This window comes from Carassius carassius, chromosome 10, assembly GCF_963082965.1.
Source record: "Carassius carassius chromosome 10, fCarCar2.1, whole genome shotgun sequence".
Taxonomy (NCBI): Eukaryota; Metazoa; Chordata; class Actinopteri; order Cypriniformes; family Cyprinidae; genus Carassius; species Carassius carassius.
The window spans coordinates 8,430,182-8,442,998 of record NC_081764.1 but is presented as its reverse complement, the minus strand read 5'-3'; the positions used below and the strand labels follow the sequence as shown (position 1 = coordinate 8,442,998).

The 12,817-nt window shown below is 35.8% G+C and overlaps 2 protein-coding genes across 3 annotated transcripts; both read right to left on the bottom strand.

Moving 5' to 3' along the window:
- Positions 1–975: 975 nt before the first annotated feature.
- On the bottom strand, positions 976–3,475 carry LOC132151678 (ER membrane protein complex subunit 3-like). Of its 2 annotated transcripts, none has more exons than XM_059559969.1 (9): positions 3,418–3,475; positions 2,723–2,913; positions 2,572–2,629; positions 2,393–2,486; positions 2,191–2,295; positions 2,006–2,087; positions 1,841–1,920; positions 1,303–1,385; positions 976–1,164 (listed from the first exon to the last, which is right to left on the bottom strand). In XM_059559969.1, exons 2-9 carry the CDS (start codon positions 2,875–2,877, stop codon positions 1,036–1,038), a joined length of 786 nt encoding a protein of 261 aa, XP_059415952.1. In that variant the 5' UTR covers positions 2,878–2,913; positions 3,418–3,475; the 3' UTR covers positions 976–1,035. The 2 variants fall into 2 exon arrangements, with proteins under 2 accessions (XP_059415952.1, XP_059415951.1); XM_059559968.1 differs by having other exon boundaries at positions 3,422–3,475.
- Positions 3,476–4,997: 1,522 nt separating this feature from the next.
- LOC132151676 (protein transport protein Sec61 subunit alpha-like 1) lies at positions 4,998–11,768 on the bottom strand. The gene is made up of 12 exons (XM_059559967.1): positions 11,679–11,768; positions 10,851–10,918; positions 10,697–10,762; positions 10,452–10,530; positions 9,963–10,094; positions 9,296–9,405; positions 8,515–8,668; positions 8,267–8,427; positions 7,473–7,670; positions 5,529–5,720; positions 5,355–5,431; positions 4,998–5,269 (listed from the first exon to the last, which is right to left on the bottom strand). Exons 1-12 carry the CDS (start codon positions 11,683–11,685, stop codon positions 5,083–5,085), a joined length of 1,431 nt encoding a protein of 476 aa, XP_059415950.1. The 5' UTR covers positions 11,686–11,768; the 3' UTR covers positions 4,998–5,082.
- Between the last annotated feature and the right edge of the window lie 1,049 nt (positions 11,769–12,817).

Here is a 12,817-nt window from a genome sequence, read left to right as displayed (position 1 = left end):
CTTAATCATAGATTGGTGTTATTTGAATCCCCAAAAATAGACTGATTACTAATTTTTACTACAGTTACCGTTCATACAACTTGCCCTCTGTAAAACATTTTTGAATTGTTCCTTACAATAAGATAGAATTGGTTTTAATAAATACATTTTATTAAAATGTCATAAGATACATTTAAAAAAGGTAAGTATTGTTTAATGTAAATGCAAATTATATTTAGGTTATAAATGACTGTAGGAAAAAAGTGGTAAAATTAAATAGTTAATAAAATAGATACAGAACAGAAAATGGTGCATCACCATTTAGAAAATCGGGCTGCATTCAAAGTGTACAAATCCAATAAATGTAGTGAGAAACATTTATTTAAACCAAAAATGCCATTAATAAAACTCAAATAAGTATATTAAACATGCCAATAAATATTAATCTCTCATGAGGAAAATCTACTGAAATACTTTGCCAAATGTCTTTTTCCACTACATACAGTGTACATGGTGTACTGACAACAGTAAATTAAGGAACATACTATCTAGGTACCCGAACCTAAGTTATGGTCTGTTATGGTCTTTATTTCTTAAAACTTACTTTTGCCTACTTGGTCCAATAAATCATATGGTCCTAGCAAAATGAGAAAACGGGGCTCTTAAAACAACAAAAAATAATTAGATTGTGTAAAAAAAAAAAAAAAAAAAACAATAATCAAAGGGATTTTTTTCGAGAAACCCAGACAACATGCTACATTATAGGGGCACTGTTTCTGTTGTGCTGTATGAATGCAGTTGCAAGAGATAATCCATAAAGCTTAGAGCTCAAAGCTATGTCACACAATGACACTAATGTCTGAGCAAAATGGAACAATGGAGGGAATGGTGCATGCATTTTACACAAAATGTGATATGTCTGCAACGAGGTTTATGACACTTTCTAGAAAAAGAAAAATTCTGAATGGAAGCGATTTGCCACTTCCAAAACCAGTCTGACAATTCACTTTTATATTTCGTGAGGTCTTCCAAAACATCTCAGGAGTGGACAGGCACTTAGAAGATGCCTGTTGGCAACTCTTTGCTGAACATCCCGAAAAAATCCAAGTCTTTACTCATCAGATCCTCCTCGACATTCTCTAAGGACCACTGATGATCCGTCAACTCCAGAGCCTCCCATTCCGCCTAAGAGAAACATTCATATACATAAATCTATAAAAAACTAAACAAAACTTAGTCTGCAGCCTCAAAATAACATATAAATAAATAAAAACGGTTTTGTAAATTTAATAAGACTAGGGTGCAGCTCCTAATTTGCGATACCTTGAATGCTTTGTTTGTGTCAGCAGGCATTGCCATTGCAGCACCACTCATCTGTTCCTGCATGATGCGAGACTGATCTGCACCTGTTGTAAATGTAAGAAAATTAATTGCATACATACTTCATATACAGAGCCTACCCTATTTAAATAATACAAATTTAACAATAAAAGTATGCTTATAATTCTAAACTGATTCAAATAATTTTTAAGCTAAACATTTAAAGGCAACAGCTATTTCTATAATACTAATTTAGCCATTGTGTTGTGCTGAAAATCTATTACCTAATTTGGTGATCCCAATCAAAAATCACCTGATCTTTTTGTCAACCAGTGTTTTTTTTTTCCCTCAATTAGCACAGGTTTTGTATATCATTTTTGGAAGGGACTAGTTATAGGCCTCACTGATCTGAGCTTATGCATCCACGTTTTTGAAAAATAATCATGAAGTTATTATAACGTCTTTGAGCAAAGTCAGCATCAGCGCTGGAGTAGGTCAAAATTATGGTGTATTGAAATGGAACATCAGTAAAGTTATTTACCATTGTCTTGTCCAAGAATCAGAGAGTACATGCTCCTGAGACCAAAGACATTCAGGAAATACCAAGATGCTGAACTCACCCTGTGGATGTATACAGTATGAAACGATTTAAAGACACAGCTCTGAATAAAATAAGTACAACATTCAAGGGTTTGAGAGCACTAACCAGGAAGCATCTAGAGAGAGCAACTCAATTCCCTGCTGCAGCATCGGCTTGAAGCGGAGTGTGAGGGGAAACGGTACCTTTGCTTAAGAGAGAACAGATTTATAAATGCGTTAAGACGAGCTCTGTGACAATAGACTATAGGAAGACATACTCTCATATTTGATTGTGAAAACTGTATCTCCTACTTGTGACAAACCCAGAGAAGGTCCAGTTGATCCAACCACCAATAAGAATCATAGGCAGGACATTTGTCACATTGCCTTTCATCATGTCTGTCAACATGCTGGGATCTATTTGAGTAAATAACATCATGACATAAACATTTCACTCGATCCTGACTGCAATTTTATGACATATATGCATAAAAGAATTTCCACCAAGACTCACCAGTCATTGGAGATGGTGGAACCACCTTTCTTTTGGTCTTCTTGAAAAATCCATCTTCTTGATTATTAAAGTAGAATTTTCTCATCAAGAAAGACTTTTAGCAAGAGACAACATTTCAGTTTCAGTACTCCAGTAACGTCTCAAGCAGAAGACACACAAAAAAGATAAGAGCGGCTCACTTGTTTGGGGATGTATTTTCCATTTTCCCGTAAAACCCTGCTCCTGATGAGAACCTGGCTGTGTAGAGAATATGATCTTAAGTGTTTTGTAACATTTTGTGAGTGGCAACACACATGTGGATGGATAATGAAACACTCCAGTGAACGTTACCTGTCTGAAACCTGCTCTAACGTGAGCTTCTTATCACTTTGTAACAGAATTGAGACATAATGACGGATCACTCCAACCAGAAAAGTAATAAACACAATAGGCAGCACAACCCAAAGACGAATATTGGAGTCCAGGAGAAGCTCAGGCTCAGCCATGCTTTAGTGAAAGGATGTTGATGGGATATGCCCACCCTGAAACAGACAAACAATCACATCTAGTTGTCTATTAGAATCAAATCAATCCAATGTATAAAGTTATACTTAAAATAACAAGATAATCATCGTGGACATCGTGATATTTGCTTTTACTCGATTCCCTAAAGTGCCTAATAAAGGTTAAATATGTCAAATCTTCTCTGACCTTCATAAGACTGAATCATTTATTCATTACATTTATCGCTCAATTTTCACGGAGAAATGTCCAATTTATTTTTTCATGTCAAATTCATACACGTGTATGTCGTTTCTATCTGTTACAGAACCGAGAAAAAGAAAAGCAGCTGATTTGGCTTTCAGTCTAAATCCACCCATTGTAACATCACATCAAGGTTAGCTTGTAGCTAACAACCTTCTTTTAGGTTTAGGGTGGTGAGGCATTTTTTCTTTGCATATAGACACAGGCATCGAGCATATGCTATGTTTTTCGACGCTAAATGTTGCGACAACTGAGACTTCTTCATATTGCAGTTATTTTACTTACTCTCGTATTCAAATTGCAGTTTATCTCTTCGAAGCAAGATAACGACTCAAAACCAGCCTGGATGCGAAAGCATCGAGTCGCTGCTGCTCTTTGTGAACCCACTAGTAAAGTTTTTCAAAATAAAAGCCATTTTTGCAACATTTTCAGAATTAGTTAAAATACCAAATTGACATCAATGTCAGCTAAATGTAATTAAAATAAATTATTAGAAACGAATGTAAATATATTTTTTCTGTTTTATCACTTCACTGTCGGCCGGGGTTAAGGGTTATGCTTTGCGTTAATTTGACTTGAAACACCAGAAACCGGAAATGTAAAGCGTTCCCGGAAATACTACAAAACGTCATAATAGATTATCATTTACATTTTTTATTTTGTATATTGAATATTCATGCATCCTGAGTGGATTTTTTACACTATATCTGAAAGGATAGTACAGTGTGTCCTGAACCCAAAATACATGTCAGACATTAGTATCAAATGTGAATTTATGAACCCAAGCAACAAATTAATTTTATTATCAAGGATAAGGGCATGCATTACATCGCATTAAAGCACATTATGACATTAAACTGAGAAAAAAAACCCCAAAACAAATTAACTTTATTAGAAGTAGTAAAATGTGGTAGCCTTGATGGTTCTTATATTTTCACTCTAAAAACTACAGAAACAGTTTTTTTTGTTTTGGTCTTCAAATTAACTGCTTTAGAAAAAGAAAAACAAAATGCTCAAAATACACAAAGAACAAAGCTCCATACGTAGGTTATTCTCAACATTTTAATACTATGGACTTTACAAGAAAAAAAAACCTTGAAACGTTCTTTTACAAACCACATCCTCTAATATCAACACTGGCATATTCATTAACAGGCAGTTTCTGTAGCATTTGCTTCACTAAAAGAAACCACAGTTAATTAGATCTAAAAGTGTCGATAATAGAAATATTTCTGAGTAGTGTGACTGAAATATACAGAACTACTTTATAACAGTTTGTAAATACAGGAAGAAAACACCAAACATAAATATAACTAACTCCGTTGGCAAACTTTCAACAAGTCCAACATAGTAATCTCAAAGAAATCGCACCGATAAACTTGGGTAAATTTAACAACCAATCCCATGTTATCACAAACTCAGTCCACACGAAATGCAACCGGCAAATGTGCACATACCCACACATACACTGTAAGATCAACCATTGCCATGATAGAACATTGTGCTTACCTCATCACACACACACACATACTGAGACACATTTAGTCCAGGGCATATCAAAGGCTGATCAAGTTTGGACATGTTTCTTCTATTATGCTTTAATGAATGGAATGCCATGGAATCAGAAACACCCAAATGTGTGCGTTTCTGGATTGAAAGATTTATTTAAAAAAAATAAATATATATATATATATTTTTTTTTAATAAATCTTTAATAATTTTATTTATTTATTTTTTTCCCCCAAGAGAACGGAATACAATTTACTCTGCGACTCTGATGCGAAGCGAGCCACTACAGGTCAAGATCAGATGCACAGTGGGAGCACATCCTTGATGTAGAACATTGAATTTGTGTGTTAAAAAAAAAAAAGAAAAAAAAAAAAAAAAAAAAAAGAGAACTTAACCTCATAAATTCAGTCAGTCCGATGTGGTCACAGAGGGCTGTACTAAAAGAGGAGGGCACCCATACTGCCCATTTCACTTTGCTCCTTCACAAAGATCTCAAAGTACTGGTAGATGATGGTGACAGCCAACAAGATTCCAGTTCCTGAACCGATGGCTCCCAGGAAGTCTGCCATGACTGAGAGGCCACCTATACACAGGCCTCCGAAAGCTGCTGCTGTGGGGATGTACCTGAATGAGGATTTAAGGAAAGTTTTAGTTATTCCATGTTTGATTCATTGAGTCCAATTAAGTTTGAGTGCTCTGTATGTTTTACCGGTTCAGTTCATGGACCATAGAAGTTTCTCGGTGTCCCCTCATAACCATCTGCTGTTCTTTCAGCTGTTTGGCAACCTAAGTAATGCAAAGGGTATACATTGAGCTGCATTGTACAGTTGACCTATGCAGGCTTCGAGTAATCAATAAGCAGGACCAGTCTAATGCTTCTTACATCTTTGGCAGAGGATCCAGACACCTCAATCCAGGTCTTAGAGAAGAATGCACAGGATCCCAGCATAAAGATGATGTAAATGATGGCATGGACTGGATCCTCCAGAACTGTGCTGAAGGACTCTGGGGGAGAGAGATAGTAACACAGACCACCTACTGGATAAGCACGAGCTGGCCCTCCACTTGAGGTATCCTGTTAACAAGAAAAAAAAAAAACAACAACATATAGGTGCACCAAGGTGTTTTTTTTTTCAAATTAATGTTACAAAACTCAAAGAGTGATAAGCAAAATGAAAATGAGTAGCATTGCTATGGTCATGTGATTTTCTAAATGAGGGTGGACCACAAAACTGTAGAATAAACAGTTTTGTAGGCTTCAGTTGAACATCTTCACCTGGGGTGGATGACAGTGTACATCATTTTAAACATGTGATTCTCAACCAGAGGGGACGGGGTCCACTAGAGGGACCTCAGCAAACTTACAAAGGGCCATAATTATTAAACATTTAAATTAACAAATTACTATTACTTTTAATGTGTTCTAACTTGAATTTAAAATACAAAAAAGAAATGTATATATATATATATATATATATATATATATGGGGTGTAACGGTACGTGTATTCATACCGGACCGTTTCGGTACAGGGCTTTCGGTACGGTGCACGTGTGTACCGAATGACGGAGTGCAATATTTTGTGCGCGGAACATAAGTACATTTTCGTGTTTCCAAATGAACATATTAAGTGGCGGAAGTCTCCACGTTCAGCGCAAATCCCACCCTGCAGCTGATTCTATAAGGCCGGCGACACACTGGATGCGTGGCGCAAGCGTCTGAGCTGCGTGGCGTGTCCATTTTTAATTCGGCTCCCATGTTAATAGGTTAGAGCTTGCAGACTGCCTGCGTGAGACGCGCATCTCAGATGCGGAAAACGCGTGCATGCTAGAAATAGAACTTACGCCTATTTTTCACACGACACGCGTGTTGGAAGCGTTTCCAGGCAAAATACAATAGGAAAATATGTTTATATGTCATTTTGTACACAAATACATATTAATTCATGACACTTTGATGCTTGAAAGTCTATATGTTGACAAATTCAGATATAAATGTAATTTAAAAAATAAATTAATAATTATTGATTTTCAAATATTGCACCTGTCAAACATAGTCTATTTTGTCGTCAATACTGTTGACGGTGTCCTTTATCAGTAGGCTTTACATTTATGCTCAACATGAAGTATAGATATTGTCGTCATGAAGACAAGAGCCTGGTCTGTTGGCGGTCTCCCTGTCACCTACAGCAGCAGGCACAGCACGGCTCTGGTGAAGCAGGCCTACAAGCTGGGATTTGTAATGCTACTCTGTAATCATAGTTAGTTAGTTATTTATATTTTTCATGATTTACATTTTTTTCATATTTATATTTTATTATATGATATTGGTTTGAGACTGAGAGTATTTTATTTAGTGGAGAACTTTGCAGCAGTATTTTATTTCTTATTCTTTTTTTATTTTATATATATTTTATTAAAAAGTATTTAAAAAAAAAAAAAAAAAAAAAAAAGTGTATAGTAATAAACAACCTGCAGTTTATTGTTTGCATTTCTTTTCCTTACTGTACCGAAAATGAACCGAACCATGACTTTAAAACCAAGGTACGTACCGAACCGTGATTTTTGCGTACCCTTACACCCCTAATATATATATATATATATATATATATATATATATATATATATATATATATATATATATATATATATATATATATATATATATATATATAAAAGAGTATTGTTTAAAAACTGATTTAAAACATTACTCAATTTATAGGTGAAAGGAAAAATGCATGTTAAAACTGCAAAAAAAAAAAAAAAAAAAAAAAATAGATTCAAACCTGTTCAAATACAAATATGGGAAAGTTTAAACGAGTGACTTACCGACCAAGTACCCAGCAGGTTGACCAAAAAGTTCCCACTAAAGCGAGTGGAGAGCATTTGAGAGATGACGTACAAGTTTGACACCAATGCAGACTGCAGGATGATGGGAATGTTGGAGGTGTAGAACAGTTTGATGGGATATGTGTTATACTGGCCACGGTAACGTGCAGATTTGATAGGGAGATCAACTCTGAAGCCCTGTGGAACAAGAAATAATATACTTGGCATTTAATACTTGAGTTGTGATCATTTAGAATTAAACCGCAATATCTGATATCATTTCCAAGTGCACATTATTAGTGACCCAAACTGAGAGCAGATACCGAAAACTAGTTCCTGTGGAGCAGTATTTACTTTGAACAGAGTCGCTCTAGGACACTTAAAAACACTGGATCATGAGATGATTGCATTTGAAAGTCACTGAACCATAGCATTATTCCAGGCTTTATTTTGAATTTATCGTGCAGCCCTATGTGTGGGGAAGAGTTGTCAGCTAATTAGGGTTAAGGATTCGAAGAGGCAATAGCAGCAGATATGGCTTAGCAAACACCTCTGTGGGCAAAATCCCATCATTCCAACAAGACTCTGCACAATCAGGAGCTTTGTGTGAGGGTGAAAAACTCCAAGCAAGTTTAGCAAATTTTCTCAAGTTGGTCACATGAATTTACTGCATTTAGAAACAAAAACCTACTCTGATTGTAAGTGATTTCTGTGTGAGCGGTGTTTCTTACATCACTACACTATGGAACTTCTTTTGCTAGTGAGACCACACCTTTATGCAATAACTCACTAACCTGAAAGTATATGACCACTGCAAAGACGAAGACTGTAGAGATGAGGTTCAAGAGGTTGGGCAGGTTCTGTCTGTAGAAGGCTTCTCTCAGAGCTCGAACTTTATCAGTACGAGTGGCCAACAGGTGGAACAGAGCAATAATGGCTCCTTCAAACTCTGTACCTGTACGTACACAAACAAATTTCAGTCAGCATCACGTAAGACACAAGAGACTGGTTCAAAACAAGATGCAACATCCTGAACACAAACCTCGTCCTGTGTTGACTGTTGTTGGGCTGAATGCCTTCCATACGATTGTCTCACAGATGTTGGTGGCGATGAAGAGAGAAATACCAGAGCCCAAACCGTAACCCTTCTGCAGCAACTCATCCAGCAGCAACACGATCAGACCGGCCACAAACAACTACAGAGAGTAGACAAATCATTAGTTACTGATCAAGCATAGCATAATTAACTAAAGGAAGGCGTTTTCGACAAAAGGATAAATGTTTTTCACAAAACAAATCATAAGATAAGACTGACGAGATCCAAAATGTTGATCAATCAGTCTTTTAATGAGGCTCCTTTGCGTAGATAGCAGATGTGAACAAACAGATGAGAATATTTGAACAATGCCTGCAAAGGTCACTGCGTTAGACAGGGCAAAGTCTTGTGAAATTACAGGTTATTTAGCAACCAACAGAGTCATAACCAATAACTTGAAGGAAGCTAGAGAGAGATAAATTATTCCACAATAATACAAATATAGATCCAATGTTTATATAAATATAGATCCAATAGTCCTCGTCAATGATAGTATCTAGAATGAGGAGTACTAAAATTAAATGTACATTACATTAATGACAGAACATGAGTATTATCCATTCATAATGGTCTAAGAAGATTTGATTGGAGCCAAATGCTTCTGTTAAATGGCCAAGCAGGGGACATCATCAGCTGAATAAATATCGGAGTTTACAGATACATGTTTATCACTACAAAAATGCCTAAATATTTCATGCACAGGTGACTATAAAAAATGTGAATTAACCTGGATGATGATGAGAAGGCAGATTCCAGCACCCATCTCTGAAGGGTCTCCATACATGCCAGTCATCACATACACGATAGACTGGCCAATGGTGATGATCATGCCAAAGACTGGTGGAAAGATCTAACAGTTAGATGTCTACAAAAGCAAATGCAACGACATTAAGATGGGTTTCCCAAAAGAGTATTGCACTGGGAGCTGCATTAGACCTTTCCATTAGTTTCAACCAATGAAATCACTTAACAGTGTCAAAGGAGCACCAAATTCATATAACCATGGCTTCTAACCTGACTATGGTCTATTAACCAAATTTATTAAAAGACCACAGGATGTGCAAAAGATGTGCAATTGCAAAGGAATAGGGTGTTATTAGAATCTTGCACTATTGCAAAAGTAATGCAATAATCTTTACATGGCTGCTTGCCAAATAAAGTAAATGGTCATGAAATATAGAGTATAAATAACTTCTGTGTGTGTGCTCTATTTTTTTATGATATGCCAAATTATAAGACTTTCTCTCTATGCATGTTTGTGTGTGTATGATATATATATATATATATATATATATATATATATATATATATATATATATATATATATATATATATATATATATATATATAATCCTGCATGAATGAGAATCATATAACATTTTAGCATATCTTACGTTTCTGAGCTCCGTTAAAGAGTGCTCTATCTTTAGGTGTGTCTCCAACTTCAATGATTTTAGCTCCAGCCAGCAGCTGCATGATCAGACCAGATGTCACAATGGGAGAGATACCCAACTCCATCAGAGTACCTTAAACACACATTATTAGACTTAAATTAAACTTTTAACCTAAATCTAATGGTTGGCAAAAATGGCCAATGATCAATATAAAACACACACAAAAAAAATGTGCATACCAAATATTACATATAGTTGAGTGGATTTGGAGGAAATATTAATTTGGAATAATTTTGTATTAATCATGAAACAAACAAGCAGAGATGGTTTCTGGCAGATGTTTATTTTCTTAAAATTAAATGAAAGTTAAGTAAATGAAATGACTGTAACTTATTAATCAGACAGCGATTCTTAATTAAATAATTTGTCTTTAACACGATGACTGACTCAATCATTGTCTTCTTGCACTGCTGATTCAGGTATACGCACCTCTATTGGATGCCAGGATCACTCTCATCCAGTAAAAAGGATCTGCTGAGTCTGAAGACATGATTCCAAAGAGGGGAATCTGGAGAACAGACAGCATAGGAGATCATTCAAACAAAGTTTACGTTCTCCTAAAGCAATAAAACGCATCTTAAAATGGTAATGTTTGGCTTGAGAAGTTTATAAATGCAAAATTTTTCTGATCATCAATAGTTTCCAGCACTTCAGAGAGCGGAGAGTGAACATACCTGGCAGCACACCAGAAAGATGAACAGCGTGATTGCAGTCCATAACACTTTTTCTCTGAACTGAATCTGTGGGGAAGCGATTCAAAGAGTTTAATATCACTGAAGCACCCCAAGAACAAGTAAAGCAAGAGGCTGTTGTGATCAAACTGCATACCCTCCTCTCTGGTTTCTGGATCTCGGGTAAAACCGCACAGAATGGCTTTATCACCTCTAAGAATTTAACTGAAACAGAAAAGAGGTACACTTAACTTTACAGTTCTTATGCCTAACTTGAGAAAACAAGACAACGTATCCTAAGAGGTCTCGGTGGATCAGGCGACGTGGCTTTAGATTTTCTGGCGTTCAAACAAGTTACTTGAATCTGTCTCTATTGCAACGTCATCATTTAGTCCAAGAAGAAAACTCCGACCAAAACCACACGATCAGACCCTGACATTAATCTGTCCATTAAACAAACAAATCACGCTTCAAAACAGAGATAATGATTTACAATTATCGACGTTAGCAGACTTTTAAATGAAGTTAGCGTTATGGTTGAATTACGTACCATGGTACTAAATAACTTACTTGTTATGTGCAATATATAAATTTGTACAAATGTAAAAAGCATAAAAAGTCTGTGCGATGAAAATAAACAGCAAATGCATTTGTGACCATGCTAGTTTATTGACCAAGTGCTAACGTTAGCTGGCTACGGTCGCTTTAAATAAATATGTATAAATCACAAATGTATCCATTAAAAAGTCACATTTAGGACAACAAAATAAACAAATTGCGTGTTTCTGTAAACTGGACAATAAAAGAATGAAGAATATAACGTTATAAAAGTAAAATATAGTTGCTAATCTATAATGAACGAGTGAGGCACAGAAGCTAAACATTTTTTTTTTTTCAAAACAGCAGTTGTTAACAGCTACAGAATGCATTAAACTCCTTTTTAGTAGACTCGAAGTAAAATAAAGTAAAAATCATTACGACTCACTGGCCATGGTGTTCCTCCGATGATCGTCTCCTGTAGTCTAGCGGCTAGCTGGTTAGCGTCGGTCACAGCCTCTATTAGAGCGTGTTCAGGACACGTCATCAGCCGGAGCACACAGCGGGCTGGATGGAAACCGAATAATGTATTAAATGGGCGGGATTAGTGGCCCGGAAGTTGTCTTTAATACGTGTATCATAGTTCTAAAAAACAATTTTGCGGTGATGCTCTTTTATTTTTTCCATTTTTTGAATTGAATGAATATTTTGGTTTCTAATAGATTGAACAATCAGAGTCATTTATGAGCTAATAAAAATAAAAGACTTTTATAGAAATTTCGGAGGGGTTCTGTATTTATGCTAGTAGAAATCTGATACGAATGATTTGCCTGAGCCTCCATTCGCCTCCTGGCGGAAGACATTTTTATTTATTTTTATTCTTTGTCTCGAAGGACTACGGTGGCCGAGAAGTGCAAAACAAATCACAATTACAAAAACAAAATAACAAATCCAAAAACACAACGACAATTCAGAAAACAAAATAACAATTCAAAAAACACAACGACAATTCAGAAAACAAAATAACAATTCAGAAAACACAACGACAATTCAGAAAACAAAATAACAATTCAGAAAACACAACGACAATTCAGAAAAAAAAATAACAATTCAGAAAACACAACGACAATCCAGAAAACACAGAAGTACTAACCACATTGTCCGGTAGCCGAACAACTGTCCTGGTCCACGCAGCTCTGCTCTAAAAGCATTCCTTACTTCGTCTATGGGCGAATAGTTCTTTCTTCTGAACATACCATTATTCGTCAGGTGTGTTTTTAAAGAGCGCAAGCTCATTTTAATGTCGTGGTATGTCGCCAGCATGTCCACAATCACGGCATATGAATGTCCTTCTTCAAAGTAGCGTTTAATGTCTTCCATTTTAGCAAAATTCAACATTAGATTTCAACAAAGTTGATCACAATTTATTTTTGATTGACAGGTGTCTCATCCAATCAGCGATAAGTATGTCGTTCTCAAAATATACCTACCTTTTCCGTTTTGTATGAATTGTCGTTGTGTTTTCTGAATTGTCGTTGTGTTTTCTGAATTGTTATTTTGTTTTCTGAATTGTCGTTGTGTTTTCTG